The sequence below is a fragment of the Herpailurus yagouaroundi genome, unplaced genomic scaffold (genome assembly GCF_014898765.1).
Source record: "Herpailurus yagouaroundi ecotype Mexico unplaced genomic scaffold, PumYag 203, whole genome shotgun sequence".
Taxonomy (NCBI): Eukaryota; Metazoa; Chordata; class Mammalia; order Carnivora; family Felidae; genus Herpailurus; species Herpailurus yagouaroundi.
The window spans coordinates 29905639-29931262 of NW_024412434.1; the positions used below are offsets into that span (position 1 = coordinate 29905639).

The 25624-nt window shown below is 55.8% G+C and overlaps 1 protein-coding gene and 1 long non-coding RNA gene across 6 annotated transcripts in view; one reads left to right on the forward strand and one right to left on the reverse strand.

Moving 5' to 3' along the window:
- The window catches only part of AKR1E2 (aldo-keto reductase family 1 member E2), a 15580-nt gene extending 2024 nt beyond the window's left edge, over window positions 1-13556 (reverse strand). For 2 of the 5 annotated variants that reach the window (XM_040451550.1, XM_040451549.1), the window contains exons 1-7: window positions 13424-13556; window positions 9421-9588; window positions 7306-7641; window positions 5473-5595; window positions 3198-3295; window positions 1202-1274; window positions 639-722 (exon numbers count right to left, since the gene is read on the reverse strand). In XM_040451550.1, coding sequence (XP_040307484.1) covers window positions 639-722; window positions 1202-1274; window positions 3198-3295; window positions 5473-5595; window positions 7306-7641; window positions 9421-9588; window positions 13424-13462 — 921 coding nt within the window. In that variant the 5' untranslated portion in view covers window positions 13463-13556. Of the gene's footprint in view, window positions 1-638; window positions 723-1201; window positions 1275-3197; window positions 3296-4658; window positions 4914-5472; window positions 5596-7305; window positions 7642-9420; window positions 9589-12715; window positions 12793-13423 lie in introns of those variants that run through there. The other 3 variants (XM_040451551.1, XM_040451552.1, XM_040451553.1) reach the window with 3 other exon arrangements.
- A 128-nt stretch (window positions 13557-13684) lies between these two features.
- LOC121014881 (uncharacterized) lies at window positions 13685-18840 on the forward strand. Its single transcript, XR_005783475.1, has 2 exons — window positions 13685-14260; window positions 15386-18840. It is a non-coding gene; the product is annotated as an uncharacterized LOC121014881 (long non-coding RNA).
- Window positions 18841-25624: the final 6784 nt, after the last annotated feature.

Here is a 25624-nt window from a genome sequence, read left to right on the forward strand (position 1 = left end):
CCGGGACCACTGGCTCTGACAGTAGCCATAACACAGGGTAATTCTTGTTTCTTTCCTCATAAAGCAGAATTCTAAGCTGCACCCCTTTGCTCCTAATACCTGTGAGGACTATGACCCCCACTCCTGAAACACGATCTGTTCTCACAGGAGAGCCAGCCCCGGTCCCCAGCTGAGGAGCCGGGAGGGAGGGTGCAGTGACTCCCGGGAGGGGACCGGCCGGGCCCGGCCTCTACCCACAGGAGACCCTCCACCCGGTCTAGCAGAAAGAAACCAAGGGCTCGGTGTCAGCAGAGGCTCTGACTGGAGGGCGGCCTTCGGTTCTGGAAGGGCCCCACGAATCCGGGTCTGGGCAGCCGGGCGCAGCGGTCCTGAGACTTGGGGAGCAGGCACCCGGCTCGGGGGCACAGCCCTGCGAGCCTCTGGCCGGCACCCCGGCTGTTCGGGACCTCCTGTTCGCCGGCTCCCGGGCTGGGGTCGTGCCTGTCACACTCTGGGGTTCCTCGTGCTGTGGCCGCAGCTCCACCCGGCCCCTCTGCTGCGTCAAAGCCACACAGGGCCTGCTTGCGCGGTGGTCAGACCCCCAGCTGACTACCGTGTGATCCCAAACCCTCCGAATAAAAGAAGAAAAGAACCCTTTCCTGGATATTCTCACGGATCCGTGTTGGGGTGACAGATTTGGGGATCACGATCACATTCCTCTGGATCTGAAATCGGATCACAATCTGCAGAAAAAAGGTCTCGTGTCAGACAAGGGGAATCACAGATCCACACTTTACTGTGCAAAGTCCCAAAGTCAGGACAGCCGGAACTTTTATTACAGGTTTTTCTGTCCCAAAGTCCCTCGGAACCCCAACTGGCATTTTCTGCCCAGTTCCTCCAATGTGTGTAATGGCCACGACTGGTCCATGGAAAAGCTCAGAGGACCTGCCAATGCCTTAATGACAGTTCACGGAGACGCCCAGCCCCCAAACACTGGACATGAGAGCAAGGAAGTCTTTTCTGTTCCACTCAGCCGGGGACCCCACATTTGGAGTCTCGCCCACGGGCCTCGCAGCCTTAGTGGGTGGGAGCAGGCGCCCCCTGTGCTGGTGAACTGGAAGCTTGGGGCCAGAGTGAGCAAACCCTTCCTCCGTCCAGTCCCCGGCTCCGAGAGGAAGCGGGGAGACCCCCCTGCCCCCAGCCTGCGGGCAGCCCCTCCTACCTGGGCGGGAGACCTGTTGTACTTCTGTGCGATCCTCTGAATCACGGGGTCATCCAGGAGGGCCACCCCCTCACTAGAGAGAGCAGGACAGGGCAGGGGGTCAGGGGGGACAAGCCTGGGTGCCTCCTGCTTTCAGACCCACAATACCTCTTCCAAAACCAAGACCTAGGTTTATTTTTGTCTGATCACAATACTTGCTCCGGGTAGGAAATTCAAATGATGCACAGGAGCTCATCACCCGCATCCCACCATCTAGAGAAGACATTTCGGTGGGGACAGCTGGGCACGCTGCTTTTCCACGGACATTTGGTGTTTTCTCGAGAGCCAGGGGGCAACGTGAGAGCGTAGGAGGCAACGCGTTCTCCGCGCTTTGGAGAGGCCTTGGGCGGGTAGGGCTGACTTCTGAGCTCTTACTGCGGGGCCTGGGGCGGGGCCTCTAGCGCTGCCGGTAAATAATTGTCGATATTCAAGATGGTAATTTCAGAACAGTTCAACTCAAATACCAAAACACGAGGGGAAGCTTCGGTGCACAGAACTGGAAGGCTGTGGCCATGGCGCTATCCCTCAGGGGCTGTCCAGCAGAGACAGGCCCTGGTCACCCTGGAGAGCCATTGCTTTGGCCCCTGCCACCCACTGTGGCTCCAGTGCCCCGAGTTCAGCCACAGAACAGGACCCCGCCTTCCAGCAGCTCCCCAGCCGCTACGAAGTTCAAACACATGTGCCCCACTTCCCACAGGAGACACACAGGTCATAAGAGTCAAATGCTTTCAGCCCTTCCTGGGCCCCTAGTCTGTCCAGGTCCTGAGCCAGGGGCTGTTGGAGAGCCACAAGTTACACGCGGCCCCTGTACTCACGCAGCTCTGACAAATGGGAGACTGAAAAGAAAATAATGGCAAGACAGTGTAACGAGGGTTATGGACAAAACCTCGATAAGGGGAGTCAGGAGGGCTTCCTGGAGGAGGTGATGCTGACTCGAACTGGACATTAGAAATCAGAGTTAGCCAGACTTTAAAAACACAAGATGGTAACAAGATCTCTAGAGGGCCTGGTGGCTCAGTCGGTTAAGCGTCCGACCTCCGCTCAGCTCATGATCTCACTGCTCGTGAGTTTGAGCCCCGCATCGGACTCTGTGCGGAGAGCTCAGAGCCTGGAGCCTGCTTCCAGTTCTGTCTCCATCTCTCTTTGCTCCTCCCCTGCTCTCTGTCTCTCTCTCTCAAATATAAAATAAACCATTAAAAAATATATATATATATAAACAAGATCTCTAGGTAAAGAGACCAACCTATGCAAAGGCACAGGCTAGAAACACGGCGCTCTACTCCGGGAGCCCCGCGTGGGTTCAGGTGGTGGGTCCACACTGTTTGCGGGAAGACACGAGGCCAGAATTCGGCCGAGGCCAGACCGGCTGGGGCTCCTAGGCCCTGCCAAGAACCGAAGGATTTTCAAGCAGGAGAGTGACCTGATCAGACTGAGACGGCTCCCTCGGCTCCGGCGCGGACAACGGATTGGAGCCGGGCAAATCGGAGCGGACAAGCTGCTCTAATTACCGGAGAGAACTCCCACTTAACTCGGGCCGTGATGGCGAGAACAGAGATCAACAGACAGATCCCGGGTTCTCTGGCAGAATCAGAGTGGATTCTGGGGGATGGGCTGGAAAGGCAGGATTGCCGGGTGTCTGGTCTGGGGGTGCCGAGCGGGTGGGGGCTCGTGAACGGACGCAGGGCGCACAGCACACGGTTCCGGTGCCGGGGAAAGAGGACGCGTGCAGACGGAGAGATCTGTGACCCATCTCGACCGGAAGGTGTAGCAGCGGGGCCCGCCGTGCTGGTCAAGAGCTCAGACCAGGCTGCTGCCCTCCTCTGGCCGCGGGCGCCGGCCCCTCCCCCAGCCCACATGCCCCGCCCACACCTGCCTTTGTTAGGCCCTCCACTAACTATCCAAATCCACCAGGAGGGGGCATCTCTCCCCCCCACCCCCACCACGGACACACCCCCACCTGGAACCGCCGAGGGGCCGGTAGGCTGTCACGGTCACATCTCTGGATTGGCAAAAGTTGATCAGATTCTTCTGGGTAAGATACGGGTGGCACTCGACCTAAAAGGAGAAGCACCGCTTACCGAGAAAATTCAGGTCACCGTACACGGGGGAAGGGCACACTCTTAATGTCTCGGCTGTCCCCGATGAGCTCCGGGACCGCCTCGGGGCTCGAGCGTCCACACCTAAAGTGAAAGCCACTGAGAACGGGCGGGAGGAACACCCTGTCGCTGGACACTCGGATGGCACCTGCTCCGGGAGGCCCTCCCTCTGACCCTTCACTTTCCGCTCTCGCCCGTGTCACCATCTGACATCTTCCACATCGTACTTATTGGCTGTTGTCTGTCTCCCGCCGCTTGATGCGAGCTCCCCAGAGGCAGGGGTCTGGGCTGACTCTGTTTTGTTCCCAGACACGCCCCCAACATCCAGAATAAGCCGGCCAGAGAACCCTCTGTCAAGGCGCCGCAGGTGCGTGGAGGACGCTGGGGAGTCGTGTGGGACCACGTGCTCCAGGGGACTCCAGTGGACATTTTGAGAAACTTGAGAGCGGGATTTCTGCCTGCACATTCTGTAAATTCTCACGTACAATTCCAGGTCATCAGTGGGCTGAAAATCCTCCTTTAGAGTGAATTAAGAGCTGCAAACAGTGCCCTTGAGGGTCAGGAACGTGCTGGGCACAGCCACCAGAAATAGCAAGGAAAACTCTTCTGAGGGGACGTTGCGGGGGGCTCAGAACCCCAATTAGGAAACAGCCCCTCAGGCCCCTCCCACCCCACAGAGGAGGCACCAGCTTGCCGGCCCCCCCCCCCCTTAAAGTGCTGCTCAACAGGAACCCCGACAGAACGGCGGCGTATATCATGCACATGAACATTCTAGGCACGCCAGGGTTTAAAGCAGGGAAGCTAAGGGGCGCCTGGGTGGCTCAGTTGGTTGGGCAGCTGACTTCAGCTCAGGTCATGATCTCGCGGTCTGTGGGTTCGAGCCCCGCGTCGGGCTCTGTGCTGACAGCTCAGAGCCTGGAGCCTGTTTCAGATTCTGTGTCTCCCTCTCTCTGACCCTCCCCTGTTCATGCTCTGTCTCTCCCTGTGTCAAAAATAAATAAAATGTTAAATAAATAAATAAATAAATAAATAAATAAATAAATAAAGCAGGGAAGCTAAGGCATGCCTCGCGTCGGGACAGGTGCCGCTCTGAGGAAGGCGGCTAGGAGAGCTTCCAGAAGGCAGAGGCTGTTGGGCTTTGGGCTCTAGGCGCCGACCAGCACGCTCCCCTGTGGAAACTCGCTGAGCGATGCCCGACCTCTCCTGCATCCACGCTACACCGTGTTTATAAAAAATGGAACGTGATGCTCTATTCTCAATATCCCCAAGCGGAAACTATGCAAGTGGCCGTCGATGCTAGAGTGGGTAATGATACTGTGGTGTGTGTGCCCAGCGGAATCCCACACAGAAATCAGAACGACGGACGATCGTACAGGAATATGGAGGAATCCAACAGACGCGATGTTGGAAGAAGCCAGACGGGAAAGAGTACGTAATGGGTCACTTTATCTACATAAAGTTCAAGAGCCAGTGTCTGCTGTTAGTAATCAGCACACGGGCTGCCCTTTGTCGGGGGGCAGTCAACAGGAGGAAGCGTGGTGGGGCTTCCGGGTGCTGGTCACGCGCTGTTTCTCGATCTGGATGTAGGCACAGAGTGAGGCTCGGTTTATGACAATTTACTGAGCTCTACTGTCATGGGTGCGCTTTTTAAATGTACATGACACCTGAGCAAATGTTTAGGTAAAAGAACGTACTGCAAAAAGGCCCTTTCTGCAAGCGAAGCCCTCTCCTCACGAGCCAGCTCTCTGCACAAAAGTCCTGGCAGAGTCCGTGAACCTGGGGTCTTTCGGCTGCCCGCCCCCCAGGTGGAGGGACAGGGAGGGGCCCAGGTGCCTTCCCAGGAAGCGGCGAGCAGCGATGTCATGGAGGGAGGAGGGCGAAACAGGAGCGTCACCACTTCTGCACGGAGAGGACCAAGCTCAGCCCGTGGCCGACCTCCCGAGGACCCCACCTAATCGAACAAGCCTTTCCAGAAGCTCTCCGGCCTCGGCACCCGTTACTTGCCTCACCGCTCCCTAAGTCACCATTTTTGCAGCCACGGGAGAAAAATGCCTCTCTGTGCCCCCTGTTTCGTTTCCAGCGTAGCCAGGGGGAGCGTGACGGCTGAAAAGCCAACTCCATCTGTTAAAGCCTCACCTGGTTCGTCAGTGGCTTGAATCTCAGGTTGGGTTTATTCAAAAGCCTCTCGAGCTGCTGGTGGTTGAAGTTTGACACCCCGATGGCTCTCACCAGCCCCGTGACCACCAGGTCCTCCATGGCCTAAAGACAACAAACAGTCATTCTGCTTCCCCCTCCCCCCACCATCGCCCACGCCCCTCCCTCCTCTGCACACGTCGCTAAACCGGCTCCACCCGGGCTTCTAAATATCCCACCCGATGCCCCACAGGCATTTCTGCCCCCAGGGCCTCTAGTGGCCGGGGGCCCTGGGCACATTGTGTGACCACACTGAGCCTCAGTGTCCTCATCTGCAAATTGGGGCCGAGCTTGTTCATGTCACAGGGTTGTTTTAAGGATCCCATCAAGTAACACACACAAAGCATTTAGCGCAGGGCTAGAATGTGGCCAACACTCAACACTTCAGCTGTTATTTCTCCCCTTCCTCTGAACACGTGTGACACAGGGTTCGGCAGGGATGCCCGTCGCTCGCCGCTCTTTCTACCTAGCGTATACGCTTCCTAAGCGCAGTGACGTGCCATCATCCTCCTGCTGGCCGTGAACTTCAGGAGGTGTCGGGCTGGCATGGGGCACCTCGTCAACAGTAGGTCCTGGGTCCTGAGCGGCCACGGGCCGGGGACCAGTCAGCGTGCACCAGCCACTGCCTGGAGGCACCGGCATCGCGCGGAGCCTCACCCGGGCTGCACGCGGCCCGGACCCCAAGCCACAGCTCTCCTGAGGGGCGATGCCGTGGGACAGAAAGCGCTGGGGCCCCTGGACGCTGGTCCTGACAGCCCAGATCACTCATCTAATCTGTTTTGCCGATTGCCCAGTTTAAGAGAAATGGGGGGAGGGAGAGGGTGGCCTGACTGGTGCGCCTGCCGACTCTGCCTGGTGCTCGAAGGCCTTCTCTCGCCCATCTCCCTGGACTCAGCAGGCTCCAGAGGGAGCTCACTGCTTCCCAGGCCTCACACCGGTCCTCCTCCGTCCCACACCGTTTGCGAGATTACACGCGCCAGGTCAGCGGGGCTCCACGGGAACACTGTCCCCTTCCACACCTGCACCCCTCACCCGCGATGCCGCTGCTCGCTATTTATTCCAGGTCTCTTCCCCCTCTTTGCCTGGAAACCTGCCACTCGGCCTCCAGCCCCACACAGGCCTGGCTGGGCTGCCGGACCTCGTTCCGAGATGCTCTAGGCCCAGCGGTCCGCAGCCACACAACAGCAGTGGTAGCTACGGCCAGGTAATGGACGGGGGGATTCTTAAATGTTCTTTCTCATACTCTTCCATATTTCTGTAACGACCAAGTGATACTCTCTCATCAACAAACAAGTGGACACCGGGGTGCCTGGGTGGCTCAGTCGGTCAAGCGTCCGACTTTGGCTCAGGTCACGATCTCACAGTTCCTGGGTTCGAGCCCCGCATCGGGCCCTGTGCTGACAGCTCACAGCCTGGAGCCTGCTTCGAGTTCTGTGTCTCCCTCTCTCTCTGTTCCTCCCCCGCTTGTGTTTTCTCTCTCTCTCTCTCTCTCTCTCTCTCTCAAAAATAAATAAACATTAAAAAAAACAAAAACAAAAAGTTGACACTGAGACTAAAACGGGGGGGGGGGGGGGGGTGACTTAGTCATCCCTGGAACTGACGTCCTGGCAGAGGAACCAGCCGGAACTAGGGCGGCAGATGGGCGGCCGGGATCAGGTGCTGGTTTCCCGCCCACAGCGCACACGAGTGTGTCGGGGGACAACCGCAACCCCCTCCCCGCGACGCATGCACATGACCCGCCGTCACCTCGCCCAAGGCCGGCGGGATGCGCCTCACCTCCCACGTGTCCAGGAAGTCCGTGTCGCTGGGCAGCACCATGCCGTTGCGGTCCAGGGGCAGGTCTTCCTCCCCGGGCTGGGAGGGGCAGAGGCGGGGGCGGACGAAGACCGCGGGGTCCTTGAGGAGGCCTGGGGAGAGCTCCCCGCACCCCCCCGCCGGGCCTGACCAGAGGGAAGGTGCTGCCCCTGGGCTCTGCGCCTCCCGGACGGTAGGTACCTTGAAGCCCATGGGCCAGTGCATGAGGTAGAGGTCCAGGTAATCCAGCTTTAAGGCCTTGAGACTCTTGGCGCAGGCCGCCTTCACCAAGGACTTCTCATGTCTGGTGCACCAGAGCTATGGGGGGCGCAGGGGGGAGGAGGAAGCCAGCGTCAACTTCTGCCCCTCAGTCCCCCGAGTCCGGGAGCAGGAAGACGGACGGCATCCGGGACCAGACGGCAACGAATACGGCGGGGGCAGCGACATCACCCTCAGATGGTTCCGGAACTCTCTCGGGAAGGGGTCTCCAAAAGCGGGCTCCTTCTGCCTGACTCCCACTACAGGGAGACAGGGCCACTGTGAAACATTTGGGAGGGGGCAGTCTGGTTATTTGGATCCACTAGGACCAGAAGAAACAACCAGAACCAGACCAAAGCAAACGGCTGTAAGCAGAGAGGAGGAGAACTCTGGAGAACTTGTACGTTGCTTCCCACCTACGTCTCCTCCACGTTCAAGGGCCTCTGTTCTCAGGGCCGCCTAATCATGCAGGTTAAATTAGGGAAGTTAACACCCACTGCCTTGTATTGATTTAGAGATTTCCAGCCACACCCCCTGTGAAGTAGAAAATTTGCCATTTTCTCCCTCCCGTTACGTCCCCTGTTACACTATTTAGTTCTAACTGTGACAGAAGCTAATCCAAAGACTCCGTCACAGCAAGAGAAAAACCAAAAACAAATAAGTACGAGAAAGAGAATTAAAAGATATAAAAACAGACTCTCACCATAGTGTATTGAAGACAAAAGAGAAGAAAAAAAAACCCTAAAAATTATCACTAACAATGGTACTCTCAAAACAGCGAGTATAAAAAATTGTATTTCTGTGACTTTTCCGAATTGCGGGAAGAGTGAACACATTTCCCCTGTGGACTCAGAGGGCACCAGGAGCAGCGGGCCCTGGGTGACGGGGCTGACCGAGCCATCCCGTCACCCACCTCACCTCGCCTCGACCTCACCAGCCCTCTGCCCTCGCTCCACAGGCACTGATGACTTACAGAAATCATCCGGAAGTGGAACAGAAGGGCGAATCTACAGAAACCACACTGAGTCCTGCAATTGTGGAAATTAGTCCCGGAAACTCCTCAGGAGATGATCGAATCCGGACCCCCATTTTATACACGGTGGAGCTGTGTCATCCAGGGACTCTCCTGGTCCCTCGGGGTTTGTGACAGGAGGTGGGGCCGTGACGGATGGCCGGGCCATGAGAGACAGCGGGAATGACAACCCGTGGCTCCTGGCCTCAGAGTCCTAACAATCTGCTTCAAAGCCCAAGGCAGGGGAGTTCCGGAACTCTCCCGCGGTCTGGACCTGCCCCTACCGGGCCCTGAGCACCTGTCTCCCTCCTGAGCCGGCTCCCGCGGTCCAAGTCCGGGCTGTGAGTGTCCTCTGCCTCCTGCTCCAACGCCTGCTCCCTCCGGCTGCTGCAGTCACCCAGCTCTGACACAAGTCTGGCTTGTCCGGAACCCGAGCTCCCTGCTGAGAACCCGCGCCGTTGTGCGGTGTGTGCGAAGAGTAAGCCCCTTGAAAGGCGTGACTTCGTCACCTGGCCTGTCCCTGCTGCAGCCGCACTTCTCCTGACTGACGTTTTCCGATCCAGGAACACTGAGCTCCCTCCAGGCCCCCGTCCCCCCGGTGCTGTCCCGTGCCTCGGGCCCCTGCCCATGCCGTCCCCTCTGCTTGTCATGCTGTCCCCGACACCTGCACCTGCACCGCATCCAGTGCGTGCACGAAGCCTCACGAGTGTCCTGAACGCACTGGTCATCAGCTCCTGTGGGACCAGAAGACCCTCCCCATGCTCGGCTACCCTGCTGACCCAGCCCGCGTGGGCTGCACCCTGCTCGCCCTGCACGCCGAGTCCTACCTTACTGACGACAAACAGGTCCTGCCGGGTCACAACGCCCTCCTTGATCTTGCACTGGATCCCGGCTCCGACCTCACTCTCGTTGTGGTACAAGTAAGCGCAGTCAAAGTGCCGGAACCCCGCGTCTATCGCCACTTTCACTGCCTCCGTCACCTCGCCCGGAGCTGCCTGCAAAACGAACGTGACATAGGCAGTCCGCCCACATCAGGCCATCCCAATCTCAGCGCTGGAATATGTAGAGTCAAACGACACATGAGCGAGGAAGCGCTAAAATTGGGGAAGGTCAGGGGCAGGAAGGATTTAGATGCAACCTAAGTTCCAACACCTTTCCTTACCTGGGGGAAACCCTACAGGTATTTTAGGGCCTGCAAAGAACCGAGCGAGATGCCGCGCTTCCCGAATGAGCAAAGGGATAAACAAACGCGGGGCGAATCGGGATAGACACTGAGACGCAAGAAGGTGTAGACTCACCCTCTACCCGAGGAGACCAGGGGGCCAAGTGTGAAGGTAAGCGGGTGTCCGCTCACACGAAGACAACCCGGCACACGTGGGGCACCTCCCCAAGCCCCGAGGGGCACTACGGATTCCCTCAAGAAGGTGAGGTTCAGAAAACGCTCGTGGTGAGCTGGGTGGCTCAAGCGAGCAAAGGGACGGGACGCAGGGGCAGAGGCCTGGGGAGGACTCGGGACACAAGGCGCGAGCATCCCCAAGGGCTCTGCAGCCCACGCGGCACCCCCTCGCGTGAGCCTCACTAACCCCAGGCGTTCTGGGGGGCCAGAAGCTAAGGGAGCGTCCACCTGAAGTTAGACAACGATCCACCCAGGAATCGGAAGGAAAGGGAATCCGGAGACAAGGACGCACATCAAGTACAGATAGGACACAGAAGATGAGCAGAGCCGGAGGTTAGTTCTTTGAAAGACCTTAATAAGGTGGACAATCTTCTCACAAGACTGGAAACCCGAAAACCGGTCACACAGATACAACAGAGACCCCAAATCTCAGGAAATGCTACCAGTAACTCTCAGCCGACAAATGGGAAAAATGAAAAGAATGAGGGAAATCCCTAGAAAACCTTGCTCAAGAAGAAGTAAAAGCTGACTTCTCCTATAATTATTTCTAAAATGAAGCAATTAAACACACACACAGAGTTCTGCAAAAATTTCAAGGATGTAATCGTCCCAATTTAACACAAAATCTTTCAGAGAAGAGAAAAAGAGAGAATACTCCCAACCCCTTCTACCAAACCGGCATAACCCTGGAGTCAAAAGCAGACAAAAATATTCAAAGGAAAGGCCTGCGTTCATCTCACCCATGAAGAAGAGTTGCAAAAATCCTAAGTAAAATGACATCAGAATGGATGCGACAATGTATATGAAAAACTAACATACCACACCCACAGAGCTTATCTTAGAGAGCCAAGGGTGGCTTGATATTAGAAAATCCATAATAATTCACCACATTAACAGATTAAAAAAGAAATCACATTGGGGTGCTTGGTGGCTCCGGTTGGTAGAGCATTCAACTCTGGAGCTCATCTAAGGTCATGATCCCAAGGTCATGGGATCGAGCTCTGTGTTGGGTTCTGCACGGAACGTGGAGCCTGCTTGGGATCCTCTCTCTCTCTCTCCCTCTGTCTTCCTCCCCTGCATGTGTGCTCTCTCTCTAAAATTAAAAAAAAATAATAAAAAACTAAAAAATAAATCATGTCAGTCAATGTTGGATAAAATTCAACACCCATTTGTGATTTAAACTCTCAGTCAACTTGGAAAAAATGAAGCTCTTTAACCTGGTAAAGAATGTCCACATTTAAAACAACAATAAATATAATTAAAAAAAAAAAAAAAAAAAGAACAAAAGCAAGTCAAAGAACAAATGGGCAAACATCATCCTAAATGTCCAAGTATCGGAAACAGTCCCTTAAAGTCAGGAACAGAACAAGAATGGTCACTGTAGTGGAGGTCCTAGCCATCCAGAAGCAACTCAGAAAAAACAATTTGGGACTTAAGGATCAGAAGAAAAGAAATGAAAGTATCATTATTTGCAGATGATACGATCATTTATGTAGAAAGCCCAAACGAATTCATAGGCAAATTAAAAGAACTCACAAGACAATTTGGCAAAGTGGCTGAAAATGTGATGAATACACCAAAGAAGGCTTTTTTCTTTTTTTTAAAGAAGGCTCCACACCCAACAGAGGGCTTGAACTCCCGACCCCAAGATCAAAAGTCGCATGCTCCAGCGACTGGGCCAGCCAGGCACTCGGAGATGATTGTTTTTCAATGCATCAACAGCAAACAAGCTGAAGACATAATTTCAGAGAAGTTTCATTTCCAATAGTATCGCGGACGGTCCAGGATCAGGAATGATTCCATCAAATGAAGTGTATGCTTTGTACAGGGCAAGCTGTATATACAACCAGATGAAGAGAGAGAGACGCCTTCAATCCAGGACAATTCGTTAACACAGAAATACACTGGGCTTGTAGAAAGCCAGATTTAGTATCATCCAGTTGCTAGTTCTCCCAGACTGATCTACAGATTTAATGTGATTCCGCAGGCCCAGGATGGGCTCTGTCCCCACCTCTGGGACCTGGGCTGCCCTGTGTTTTCTGTGGCAGAGATGTGAGCTCCAAGCCTAGGCTCCAGGATGCCCCTTGCTCTCTGGTGCCTGGGCCATCACCACGAGAATACCCCAGATTCTCCTGCTTGAGGTCGAGACTTGCGTTGAGCCACGAGCAGCCCAGCAGTCCCAAGTGAGAGCGGCCAAACCCCAGACACTGAGCGAGCGGCCCGGATGCATAGAGCCCAGCTGACCACCCAACAGGCAGCAGTGATGATGCACATGCTGCCGTAAACGATGGAGCTTCTGTGATTGGTTGTGGGTGCATCGCTTCCGGAGCAACCGACAGCTGATGCTTGATCTGTGACGGTACACTGCTGGAAATAACTAAATCCAAGCAAGACTTTGTGTGGATCCAGAAGGGGTCACTAAGACTGGTCCGTGCACCTGAAGCCCAACAGCCACAAAAAGGAACCTTTGGGCCTCTGAAACGTTTCGGCTTCTACAGGTTTCCCTTCGCCGTGTGCAAGGCGGTACGCCTGGACTCCCACCCCCAGCAGAAGACAGTGCATAAGAGCAGGACTGGAGGCGGGCAAGAAAGTGCGAGCATGTAACCCCCTGAGCCCCCTGAGCAGCTCCCAAAAGCACATCCAGGGCCACATGCTGAGAACCACAGTGAGTAGAGTTGCTTCCTTGGTCTTTAAGAGTTGGTAAGTACAACAAACGATTTAAATACGGTTTTGATGAGAAGGGGTTGATGATTCCAATGCCTACTCATCTGGTAGCTTCTTAAGTGACTTCTCAAATGAACATCTTTATTGAAGACAAAGTGTACAGAAACAAAAGAAACAAGGAAGGCCTGGTTAGCGCCTGACTGAAATCACGGATAGAAGTCACAGCGGCCAAAGTGCAAGTCCCCGAGTGCCCCGCCTGGTTCTCACTGGGCGCTGCACGCTTTCCCTCTGAAACCCCACTGGCGGTGGGGGCACCTCCTTGTCTGTCCTGCGGGTGGCAAGTCCCGCCAGCCTCTGGGGAGGCGCCACCAGCCCGACCACCAGCCACGACTCCAGCCAGACCCCAGCCCTCCGGCCCTGACCCTGCCCCGACCACCGGCTGCTCCCAGCCACGACCACCAGCCCCGACCCCAGCCAGACCCCAGCCCTCCGGCCCAGACACTGCCCCGACCACCTGCTGCTCCCAGCCAGGACCACCAGTCCCGACCCCAGCCCTCCGGCCCTGACCCAGCCTCACCACCGTCCCCTCGGGGCTCCCGCGAACTTTTACTTCCAAACGCCCCAGGCACCGCCAGCATTGCCGGAGAACCTCCCCCTTCAAACAGGGGCGGTGGCGCCGAGGCAGGCAGCCCTGGGGGGGTCCCCTCCGCGTCCCGGAGCGCCGCGGACGGGAAAGGCCCTCCCTCCCCCAGGTCGTGAGGCCACCTCACCTTCCAGGTGCCCAGGCCCAGAGCCGGGATCTTCTCCATGGTTGCCAGCACTGCCGCCGCCGCCGCCGCACGACTCCGGGGGCGCCACTCCGCCTCTAGCTCTGCGACAGGGGACGGCGGGTGGGCGGGCGTGCGGGCGGGCGCTCCGATTGGCCGCAGCGCCAAGCGGGGGGCGGTGCCGGCGGGAGGCAGCTCTGATTGGCTGGCGGCCCCAGGGTGCCGTTAGCTGGAGACGCCCCTCGGGCCAGGGGACACACCCACAAGTCTGGAAGCGGGAGAAGCGGCGGTGTCTGTGCGCCAGCGCCGGACTTTTCGGCTCTGTTCGCGCCGTCCCAGCTCGGCTCCGATCTTACAGCCACAGGTCCTGGGAGCACAGCGTCAGGAGGGGCGAGATGCCGGACTGGTGGGCTGGTGTTTCGAGGGTCCCAGGGTCGGCAGGGCCAGGCCATCCCCAGGACGGACGGCACAGGTCTGGAGCTCTGTGTCCACCGCTCTGGGCGCCTGGCACCAGGGAAACCCCTAACACCCACCCTCACGGGGAGGGGGCTCCATAATAGAGAGGGAAGACCTTCCTCCTCTGCAGCCTGATGTGCTTGCGGCAGGAATCCCAAGGGTCCCACAGGCTTCTAGGAGTTGCCGGCCTCGGTTCTCCATCGACGACACACTAGGCTGAGTCCAGTAAATGTCTACTCCCCGTGGCCCCTAGGGACTGAAGACCTGGGTAATGCAGAATGTGGCGGGGCACTGGACTGCGCCTGCCTCCGAGGACCAAGGACCCTCCCTCCCTGCCGGAGCCTCAGGTGGAAGTGGGCGGAGTCCCTGCCCTGGAGGGGCTGAGTAGGTTCCTGGGTGAACTGGGCACCCGGTACAGTGGTCGGGACTGGGGGAAATGGAGCATAGGTCCCACGCATTCCCCTCTGCAGCCCCTAGTTCCTAACCCCTTTGTCGCCTGGGGCCTGGGAACCCCACTGCCTTGGGGACCCCAAAGGTGTGTTAATCTCTAGTTTCCCGCCTGGGGCTGCAGTTCTGGTTCCCACCACCAGGTGGTGATCACTGCTCTACCAAGCAACTGGCCCAGGGAAGGGACACCCCCTTGCCTCTGACCCAACGTGGACCTTTTATTATGAGCTTCTCTGAAGCGGGAGGGAGCTCCCAGGCCCTCTCACTGGCTCCTTCGGCTCCTGCCTCACGCAGAGTGAGTGCTGTAAGGACCCACATGGTCCCTGCCCTCCAGGAGCTCACGGCCCAAGGTGGGGGATGGACAAAAGCATGCAAGAGATCAAGTGCTCTGCGGAAGTGAAGCAGGGTGCTTGAGGGCCAGCCAGGAGCCCCTAAGCAGGGTCTAAAAGGCCTCCAGGTGGCATTCACGCTATGACCAGAAAGACAAGAGAAGCTGGCCCTGTACAAGTCTGGGAACAGTGTGCTGGGGGAAGGGAAGCTCACAAGTGCTGAGACCCAGAGGCAGAAGCGCATTTGGCCAGAGGGGCTGAGAAGAAGCCACTGCTGCTGGAGAGAGCTGGGGAGGGGGGAGGGTGGGAGGGAGGCGAGCAGGGCCAGACATGGGCCTGGCAGGATATACTGCTTGTCTATGTGTGAGACGCGTTACCCTGACTAGTGCTCCCAAAAGCAAACACTATCCCAGAGTCTGTGATTAGGGCCCCCGCTTAGCCCAGCTGAAGCCTGTGCCTCAAGGTCTCCCAGGAGCCTGGGCTGTGGTTTCAGCTGAGGCTGGGTTGGGGCAGGGTCCCCTTCTGAGCTCATTCACAAGTTACCGGCAAGATTCTCCCTGCCCCTCTCCCCTGCTCACACTCTCTCTAAAGTAAAAAAAAAAAAAAAAAAAAAAAAAAAAACTTCAGTAATATTTTGTAAAAGATTTTCACCTCCGTGGTTCGGTTCATTTCTAAGTACTTTATTCTTTTTGATGCTATTATAAATGGAGTTATGTTTCAATTTCCTTTTCAGATCATTGTTTATATGGAAATATGCCTGATTTTTGAGTGTTAATTGTGTATCCTGCAACTTGGCTAAATCCTGTTTTAGTTTTGACAGTTTTCTGGTGGATTTTTCTACTTAAATGATGTCATCTATGAACACAGATCATTTTACTTCTTCCTTTCTAGTTTAGACGCCTCCTACTTTCTTTCATTGCCTCACTGCTTTGCCTAGGACTTAAGGTACTAGATTGAACAGAAATAGCAAGAGTGGGCGACCTTGCCTTGTTCCTGACCTGACCGCGGAGGATGACATTAGACACGAGCTTTTCATCAGAGGCCTTTATTACGTTGATCTTTATGATGGAAGAGGTTGAACCTTGTCACGTGCTATTCCTGCCTCGGCTGGGACAAGCACGGAGCTTCCTCCCACGCCCTATCCACATACACTGCACATTTTTGCGGACGAGCTCTCCTACGTTTGGCTTCGTTTGCTGTGCTCAGACCTGCGCAGCATCCGTATGGGGGCCTCTGGGCTGAACTGACACTTTGTCGTACTCTAGTTTGCATCACTACCCCACTGCCTCACTCACTGTAGCTGAACAAAAAGTCTGAATATCTGGTGTTGTGTGTCCTCCAACTATGTTCTTCCAGGTTGTTCTGGTTCTGGGCCCTTTGTATTTCTGCATAAATTATGAAGTTAGCTACGGGTTTCCGAAAAGAAATACCTGCTGAGGTATTTTATGGGGACTGTATTTGTATCGAATCCACAAATCAAACCGGGAGCACTGAACTTTGCCATTGTCCCGGGGAAAAGACACCACAACCTACAAAGGAAGAAACGATAAACTGGGAACGAATTTTTCTAACTCATATCCCAGGCAAAGAGCCTACACCCCCTATAAATAGAGGTCCTAGAAACTGATAAGAAAAAGAACAGCCACAGGATATAAAAACGGGCAAAATACATTAAAACACACTTCACAAAAAAGAAATATAAAGAGCCTCAAACACATGATATATACTCAGTCTCGGTCATGACAAAATTACTAAATCCAAAAGAAGCTGTGTACAAACAGGGACTTTTATTCATCGTTGAATGCACGGTGCCTTTGGATGGAGGCAGTCTGGCCACACGTATCAAAATTACGAATGTAAGTCCACTTTGGTTCGACAATCCCAGTTCAGGGACTTTATCCCACGGAAACACCTCCACACTTTGACATCTGCACATGGTCCTGCACTGTGGCCTTCTGCATACCAGCAAAAGATTGGAAACAAGCCACTTTCCTTCATCAGAGGTCCGTGAGATAAATGATGACCACCCACCAGATGCAACACAACGCAGGCAGGGCAGGCGAGGAAGAAACTGTGAGGCGTGAAGCTTCTTATCTACTGGTTTGCCGAGATCTCTCCCTGGTCCTAACTGCCCACAGGGCCAACCCCTCGTTCTTCCGTCCCTCCCACTCTGAGCTGGATTTTTGAGCACCTGGATACATGGCTTCAATGCCAGGGTCAGGGTGGCCACTGGTGGTTAAAGCCCAGGGATCCGAGCCCCGTTTGCACACTGGCCAGAAGGGGACCCTAGCCGGTCTCTTGGAAGACATCACCCAGCTCCCTTGGTGAACTCTGAGGTTACCAGAGGGAAGACGAGTCATAGGAAGCTCTTGGTCTCACAGGATCAAGACCAACTTCGTGTAGGAACCTAAGGATGGGATTTCCTCCCAAGCCCATTTTGAAGATGGCCACGCCGAGGACCTCTGAAGGGAACGCTCACAGGGGCGTTCAGACCAGTAAGCCCACCAGCCCTCCAGCCCCACCCAGATTCGTCTCGAGCTGCTGGACAAGGACGTGTGTACAACCTGCCAATCCCGGCAGCTGCTCCCGGAAGGGCGGGGACTGCTTGTCTGTGACCCACATGCCCTCGCTGGAGCCCCGCTCCCGCCAGCTCCGTGCAAGCAGGGACGGTGCTTTTCCTGTGCTTTCTTCCCAAGCCTCTAGAATAGTGCCTGGTACACAGTAGGCCCTCACACGGGCGTTGAATCCGTGTGATCCTCCCAATTCCCGCAGGCTGCTGTTACTTTCCAGGTGTGGAAACCTGAGATGCAAAGTCATCTTGGGTTAGCTGACCGACTCGTTCATTCGTTCATGCATTCATTCATGTATCCAGCACCTATGTGCCGCTCCCTTTAACGTGCAGGCATCTGGAATATAAATGTGAACCCTAGACACTCTCCCTGCCCTCGAGCTCACAGCTGAACAGGGGGGACTGTATCCACCCCACAGCCAGTGAGGGGGGCTGCAAAGCCGCAGCCACGTCCAGCACAGGATCGTGCCCGGCTCTGGAGTCAGAAGCTGCTCTGGCACCAGCCGTGGAGCTCCAGGATCAGAGAGACCCCTCCGGCTCCCACACACGGACCAGCTCGGGGGTTATAGGCAGCTGCGGCTCTGGAGCCAGACCGAGAGCCGGGGTCGGCGCTCGCACCAATTCTGCTACCGGGGCCAGGGTCAGAGTGTCACGACGAGAGCCAGCTCCAGCACCAGCCCCGGTCCCGGGTCCCGCGCCAGTCCCCAAGCCAGAGCCAGGCCTTGCCAGCATGGCGCTGACTCCCACGCCGAGCCCACCCCGGCGTCTCCCCGGCATCCGCTCCCGAGCAACAACCGGGGCCACCTCTGGCACTAGAGCTGTCTCGGGAAAGCAGTGTTTGTTTCTAAGTGTTCTTTCTCTTTTTCCCGTACGTTAAAGTTTATTACATTTTATGCTTAAAATGCACACACAGTGGAAATTTAACTTTTAATCCTTTTAAATTGTACAATTCAGTGGCATTAAGTAAATCCAATATGCTGTGCGACCATCACCACTATCTATTTCTAGAATGTTCTCATCACGCTAAACAGAAACCCTGTATACGTTACCGCAGACATCGGACTCTGCCGGGCCCCCCAGGCCCGCTTCCAGCTCTGGGGGATTCCAGAAGCTCTTTTCAGGAGCCAGGGATACTTGGCTTTTTCTGTGGGTGCAGGGTGGGAAACACTGGCACCACCAAGGGTCCTGGTGCCCACACCGCTTGCCCCCCTGACCACCACTAATGTTCTTTCCGTTTCTGTGCATTTCCTTCTCCCGGCCTGCAGCCACGGCTGACCCTTCCTCTGTCCCTTCCCCTGCCCATCTCCCACCAACACCGAAGGCCCTGGCGATGCCAACCTGCTCTACACCATGAACCCTCCCTGCCGACTGGGCCTCTGTCCTAAAGAATCAGACTTGCACCAAGAGGGCAAAGGTCAGGCATGCAGCCAGCTCAACCCACCCCCTACAGGAAGCAGACAGGACTCAAAATTGCTGAGGGTACCTTCTCACTGGCCCCTAGTGCTGGCCGCATTCCCCCAGGGGCTAGTCAAGCAGCTACGTACTTACGGACTGAGCCCTCCAGACAAACCTGCCAGCCCAGGCCACTCCCAGGGCCCAGACACTCCCCCAAAGCCCATCTGTGACCAGACACGATGCCTGCCCTTCAACAGGCTGGCCTGGCCTCCCCTGTCCACTCACAGCCCTCCGTGTCTTCTGTGCTCTCGGACCCAGAAGACTAGCCGACACCTGCCAAGGAGTGTGACCACGCACGCTGCCTTCCATACACCTCCCTACCCTTGGTGAGCGCAGGTCACAGCCACGACTCGCCGCCCAGCCACGCGCTTGCCTGCTCGTGTAGAGCCCAGGATCAGGGGTGGTCCCCACTCCCAGGCCTCTAAGTCAGCAGCTGGTGGCCCACATGTTCAGCATGCACTGGGTCACCTCCTCCAGTTCCGGACAGGAGGCCACGGTGAGCATCTTCCTGGCATTACCACTGGCCAGCAAGTGACGTTTCTGCCTCGTCCGCTGCCCCACCAGCTCTTATCCTTCCCGGTCCCCCCTTCCCGGCACCGGTGTTTCCCTCTGCACCCACAGGAAGAGCCAAGTGCCCTCGGCTCCGGAACAGAGCGTCAGGAATCCCCTGGAGCAGGAGGCGGGCCTGGCCGCCCCCCCCCCCCCACCGGCAGAGTCTGGCCATCCGCTGCTCTCGGTGTCCCCACCATTCCGGGACCCACAATCCTGTCATCCCCAAGTCATCGGGGCACAGGTCAGCCTCCATCAGCCCCTCTTCCTCTTCAGCTTGACCACAACCACCAGCCCGCGTGGGGACATCAGCGACACGTGCAAGGGCATTCTGGTGAGTGGGCTGGGCCGAGCAAGCCCTGGTCCCCCTCAGACTACTCCCGAGCGGCTATTCTGAAAAGTAGCAAAACTCTGGGCTCTCCGTGCTTCATGCCCATCCCCGGGAGGAGGCAGACAGCCACCGTCCCCGCTGCACAGAGGGGGTCAGGGGGGACGCCTCACCTGGAGCCCCGGCCAGCTCCGAAACCGAGTGAGGAGTCAGAGCCAGGCCAGATACGGAGCTTGAGCCAGCCCGGGCTGAAGGCAGACTCACAGCCCCGACTCTGCATCTGTTACCAAGTTCGAGCCTGTGCCAGCCGCGCCTGCTGCACCTGCCCCAGTACCTGCTCCGGCACCTGTTCCAGCACCTGTTCCAACTCTGGCTCTAGCACCTGCTCCGGCACCTGCTCCGGCACCTGCTCTCGCACCACCACCACGAGCAGAGCCAGCTCTAACACCGACTCCAGTCAGACGCTGCTTATCCCCTGTCCTGCGCCAGTTCCGGCACTGTACCTCCAGAGCTAGAAGCAGCTCCAAATAGACTGCAGGTCAGGACTGGCCATCGCCAGGTTCAGAGAAAGACTCCGGTCCAGCGCCAGCTCTGGAGCTATGATCTGCCACCACGCCAATTACAGAGACGCAGCCACTGTGAGCTCCACGGCCAGCCCCGGCTCCAGCCCCGGCTCCCACCCGCACCAGCCCCAAACCCCGAGCCGGCTCCGACCGACACCTACCGCAGAGGTGGGGCGAGCAGAGAACGCACAGCCAGGGTCACTAACGCGCCACATCCAACCCCAGCTCCAGAAAGAGAAGCAGATCTGGCACCACCTCTGGGGCCAGCGCAGGAGACCCGGCTGGCAGCCGCTCCAGAAACAGAGCCTCTCCATCCCTAGTCTGCGGCCACATCCTGTTCTTTTCTAACTTGCGCCCCCTTTTGCCATCTACTCCACGGTCACCCGTATGTTCATAAAACGTATGTTCGCGAACATAAAATTCATGTTAAATAGTTGACATTGAAGACATTTTAACTTGTCCAAGTCAATGCCACTCATTACATTCACTATGCGTCACACCCATCACTGTTAGTTCTAGAACATGTTTATCAGCCCAAACAGAAACACCGTCCCTACTAAGCAGTGGCTCCCCACTCCCCACCCCCGCACACCGCACCCACCCAGGAGTTTTGCACCCGTGTTATCACACAACACGTGGCCTTTCCCGAAGGGTCGCTTTCACTTAGCACGTTCCACACTTCGTCCACGTCGTGGCCTCTATCAGTGGCCCATTCTCTTTCGGGTGGAGTAATATTGCACCGTTTATCCACTCATCTCACCGCGACCTGGGTTTCCACCTTCCAGACGCGATGGAGAGTACTGACTGCTACGAATACTTACATACAGGTATTTGTGTAAACACCTGCCTACAATTCTTTTGGTATAGACCTCGGAGTGGAATTGCTGGGTGCTGGCTCAAACGACAATGCTATGCTCCACTTCCCGAGGAACTGCTCCCAGACTTGTACCTGTCACAGTGCCCCCAGGAACAACTGCAAATTTCTCAGCATCTTCCCCGACAGTCGTGCTTTCCTGTTTTTAAATCGTAGCCATTCTAGTGGGCGTGGCATGGCATCTCATTGTGGTTTTTTTTTTTAATAATTTTATTTATTTTTGAGACAGAGAGAGACAGAGCATGAGCAGGGGAGGGGCAGAGAGAGAGGGAGACACAGGATCCGAAGCAGGCTCTAGGCTCTGAGCCATCAGCACAGAGCCCAACGCGGGGCTCGAACTCACGTGACTGTGAGATCATGACCTGAGCTGAAGTCGGACACTCAACCGACTGAGCCACCCAGGCGCCCCCCCTTTTTTTTTCATCTCATTGTGGTTTTAATTGGCGTCTCCCTAACCTCCAAAGATCTGATCGTGTTTTCATATGCTTCTCGGTCATTCGTGTATCATCTGTGGCAAAATGTGTATTCAAGTCCTTCACTCGTCTTCACTGGACCATGTTTTGTTGTTGAAGTGTAAGGATTCTTTCTATGTTCTGGACACATGACCCTTATCATATTTACATATGCAAATATTTTCTCCCAGTCTGGGGTTGTCTTTTCAATCTCGAGGGTCCTTTCATGCAAAAAAAAAAAAAAGTATTTAATTTTGATGAAGCCCAATTTATGTTTTGTTGTTGTTGCCTTTGCCTTTGCTGTCACATGTAAGATGACACAGCCAGATGGTCATAAAGACTCATTCCCATGTTTTCTTCTAATAGTGTTATTTTGATTCATTGTGGGTTAATTTTTGTACACGGTGTTGGGTAAAGCTCCAGCTATACTCTTTGACATGTGGATATTTGGTTTCACAGTACCATCTGGTGAAAAGATGGTTTTTTTTCTCTCCTTTAATGATCCTAGTACCCATCTTGAAAATCAACTGACCGTACATGTATGGGTTTATTTCTCGGGTCTCAATTCTCTCCCATTGACCTTGTTGTCGATCTTCTCTGCTAAACTCTGCTCAACATGCTTACTGGTCTAATCATTTTTCCTCCTTTATGACTTTCTACACAGAGCGCACGGCATTTCTGAATAAAGATGCTTTTACTTTCCTTTTCAGTGTTGGTATCTTTTCTTTCTTTGTCTTGCCTCATTGCTCTGGCCTAATTTCCATTACCATGTTGAAATAAAGTGGTAAAAGCAGGTATCCTTGTCTTGTTCCCAATCTTAGAAAGAAAGCTTTCGCTCTTTCCCACTGAATATGAGGGTACAGTTGAGTTTCTCACAAGCAACTGTTATCACGCTGAGAAAGTCATCTTCTGTTTCTATTTTATTGACCGGTCTTCATACTGAAGTCTTGCACATCGTCACTCACTTTCTTTATGTCGGTTCAGATTGTGTTCCATCATTCTGTTGATATGGTATTTTATGTTAACTTTCTTCAACAACCCCTGCACTTCCTGAAATAAATGACACTTGATCGTGATGTATATTTCTTTCACTATAATGCTTAGTTCTGTTTGCGCATTGTACAGTGAGTTAAGCGTTCCTTCTGCTTATATTATTTTTTGTAGGTGTTCAAGAAAGACTGAGGTCACGCCTTCTTGAATATTTGGGAGAACGCCCCAGAGAAGTCAGCTGGTTCTCTGCTTTTCGTTTTTGGGAAGGTTCTGCTAACCGATTCCACCTCTTCACTTATTCTAGCCTTATTTAGACTTTCCATTTCTTTCTCAGTCCGTCTGGGGAGTATGTGGGCTTCTACAACGCACTTGTCCATTTCATCTAGCTTAACCAATTAGTAGGCATAGACTGTTTATAGTACTCTTAGAATCCTTTTGTAGAATGTAGAGTCATTAATAATGTCCCACTGTCTCTTCTGACTCCTGCTTTTTGAGTCTTGTCTCTTTTTATTACGCTAGCTAAATATCTGTCACTTGCATAAATCTTTACAAGAAAGAACTTCTCCTTTTTCTCAAATGCTCATCTGCTCTCCATTCTGCTTAGTTCAGCTCTAACCCTTATTATTTTCTTCCTTCTGCTAACTGTAGGGTTACTTTTCTTTTCCTAGTTCAGCAAGGTCATCTTGGAAACGGCCCCTGGCCCGGGCCGGGCACAGAGCTGGCTCTCTAGGGTCTGGGGTGTCAGGTAGGTGATCAGTTACAGACTAGGGCTGACCAGGCCACAAAGCATTTTCTGCCCCGACTGCCGGCCCACGCCACCCTCCCATCTACTTTGACCCTGAAATTCTCCTGCTGCAGAGAAGACACACATGGAAGAAACCGGCAGTGACAGGCTGACCTGACTGCCCACAGACGGACTACTCACAGCCCTCGTGCCTTCAGCGTCCTCGGATCCAGAGGGTTTGCCAAGGCTGCCGTGGTCAAGGAGCCGGGCCACCACCTGTCAGTGTTCCCTGTGCGCTTCCCCTGGTCTTCCCGGGGTGTGCTGCCACACCACCCCCAGCACGTGTGACCACTGCAAAGCCAGCCCTCCGTTCACCACAAGGGCCCCAGGGAGGATCCCAGGCCCAGCGGCAGCTCCAAACCCTGTGACCGTGACAGGTACAGCCACACATCAGAGTGTGGGTTTTGCCACCGTGTTCAGGGAGCACTTACCAGCTCCTCCAGCTCTGAAGTGGACCAAAGCAAGAGGACCTTCATCCTGCAGTCCTCTGAAGGCCAAGGACAGCATGCCCACCCCTGCTTCCCCATGCCAGTGCTCCCTAATCTGCACCCACAAAAAAGAGCCAAGGACCCCAGTTCCTGGAACCCCCCAAAGCTGCCTGCTAGCATGGGTGACTGAAGAGTCTGGGGCTTCCCAGGTCGTGGGAGTCAGTCTCCGCACGTCCCCAATGAGTCGGCAGAAGCCGCACTCTCCCGGCTGCAGGCACGGCCCCTCACTCTTCTCCAGTCCGCAGGAGGACTGCGTGCCTCCATCCTCATCACCCTGACGACAGCAGCGACAGTGCAGGAGCACTTTGGCCATCTGGGTGGCACAGTGCTGCCTTGGCCCCTGACTTCGTGGGGACGGACCTATCCTGAATGGCTCCTTTGACAGGGAGCCAGCTCTGGCCCCGGCAGGCGGCGGACCTGGTCCCGCACGAGGCAGACAACTGCCCGGCCCTCACTGTGCACCTGAGGACACAGAAGCAGGTCTCCTCAGCCCTGGCTGCTTCCTAGGGATCCATGCTTTGGCGTGCTCGAGAACGTGCCCACTAGGCTCCCTCCAACGCCAGGATGCCGTGGCTCTGATAAGGTGGCCAGGATTGTGTCACCTGCCCGCCCGAACCTGCAGTGTCCCTGACTCTGTGCGGCATTCAGAGCTCTGGGATCTGGCCCCGTGTGTACCCCTAATATCGTGCTCCAGCCTCCCTGGAGCCCTCCTTACCCACAAGGTCCTTGCTCCCACGGAACCCCCTGCCTGCACTGCCCCTCTCCAGGACCCCCATTCACGACAGACTCATGGCCAAGGCTGGGCTCAGAGGCCACCTCCTCAGGCTCCCGTGCACGGCACACCTGTGGGATCAGACGTCATAGCCCTGTGGCAGGCAAGCTTATGCGGTGACTCCTTAGAGCCTCAGTTCTGCGGGGCTTGGTCCCTCGAGTAACCCTGAGCACTGGTACCACCGCTCATCTAAAACGGGGTGAAGGCACTGAGTGCCCAGGAAGGGCCCCCTAATAACAGTGACTACCCCCAACACTGGCCCTCTGTCACTGTGGGCCCCTCCTGGCTCCCCCCATCCCCTCTTATGGCAGGGGGGATGGGCTGGACCTGTGTCCCCTGGGCCTGCCGGGAACACAAAGAAAAGAAGGTAGAGGAAGAGGGGGAAGGGGTGGACTGACCTCCCTGCCGGGACTCAGCTTTTCCTGACCCGGCCACGTTGCAAGCTGACCTTGGGGCGGACTCTGGGGGCCAGCACAGCAGGGAAGGCAGTATTCCACGACGCCCGTGACCCCGGGTCTCCGGCCTGCCCGGCTGGAGCGGGGTGGCCTGGGGGTCGTGGGGTCTCACGGCGGCAGCCAGCAGGGACGCGCGGTACCCGTCGGGCCGGCAGCCGTCGGTGCTCCTGATGCACGTGCGTGCGGCAAGGCGGGCCCTTGTGCACGTGCTGTCTGCGGGCAGGGGGCAGGGGGCTGGGCCGCCCGGCGGGGTCCGCTCGTCTGCAGGCGGGAAGGAGGCCCTGTGCATCCCACAGTGCACCCCACCAAACCCGCCGAGGCGCTGGGAGCCCAGGCCGCACCCACGGGGGGGGCTTGGGAGGGGCGACGCAGGTCTGTGTCCAGCGCTCAGGAGCCAACCGGGAAACTGAGGCCAGGAGAGGCAGGGACTGGCCCGGGGCACACTAAGTGGACAGAGTTTAGAGAAGCAGGGGAGGGGTGGGGGGGGGGTTCAGGCCACCCAGGCCAGGGCTCAACCCTCTTGCGGGGTTTTGTTTGGAAACGGAAGCCCCTAAGACTGGGGGGACGTCTGCACACCTCCCGCATGTGGGGCCCTTTCCTCTGCGCATCCCCAGGGGAGCCTGCCTTCTGCCTATTTTGTGTGCCTGGTCCGTACAGGGCACTGCTGGAGTAGACGAGAAACAGCATTACCGG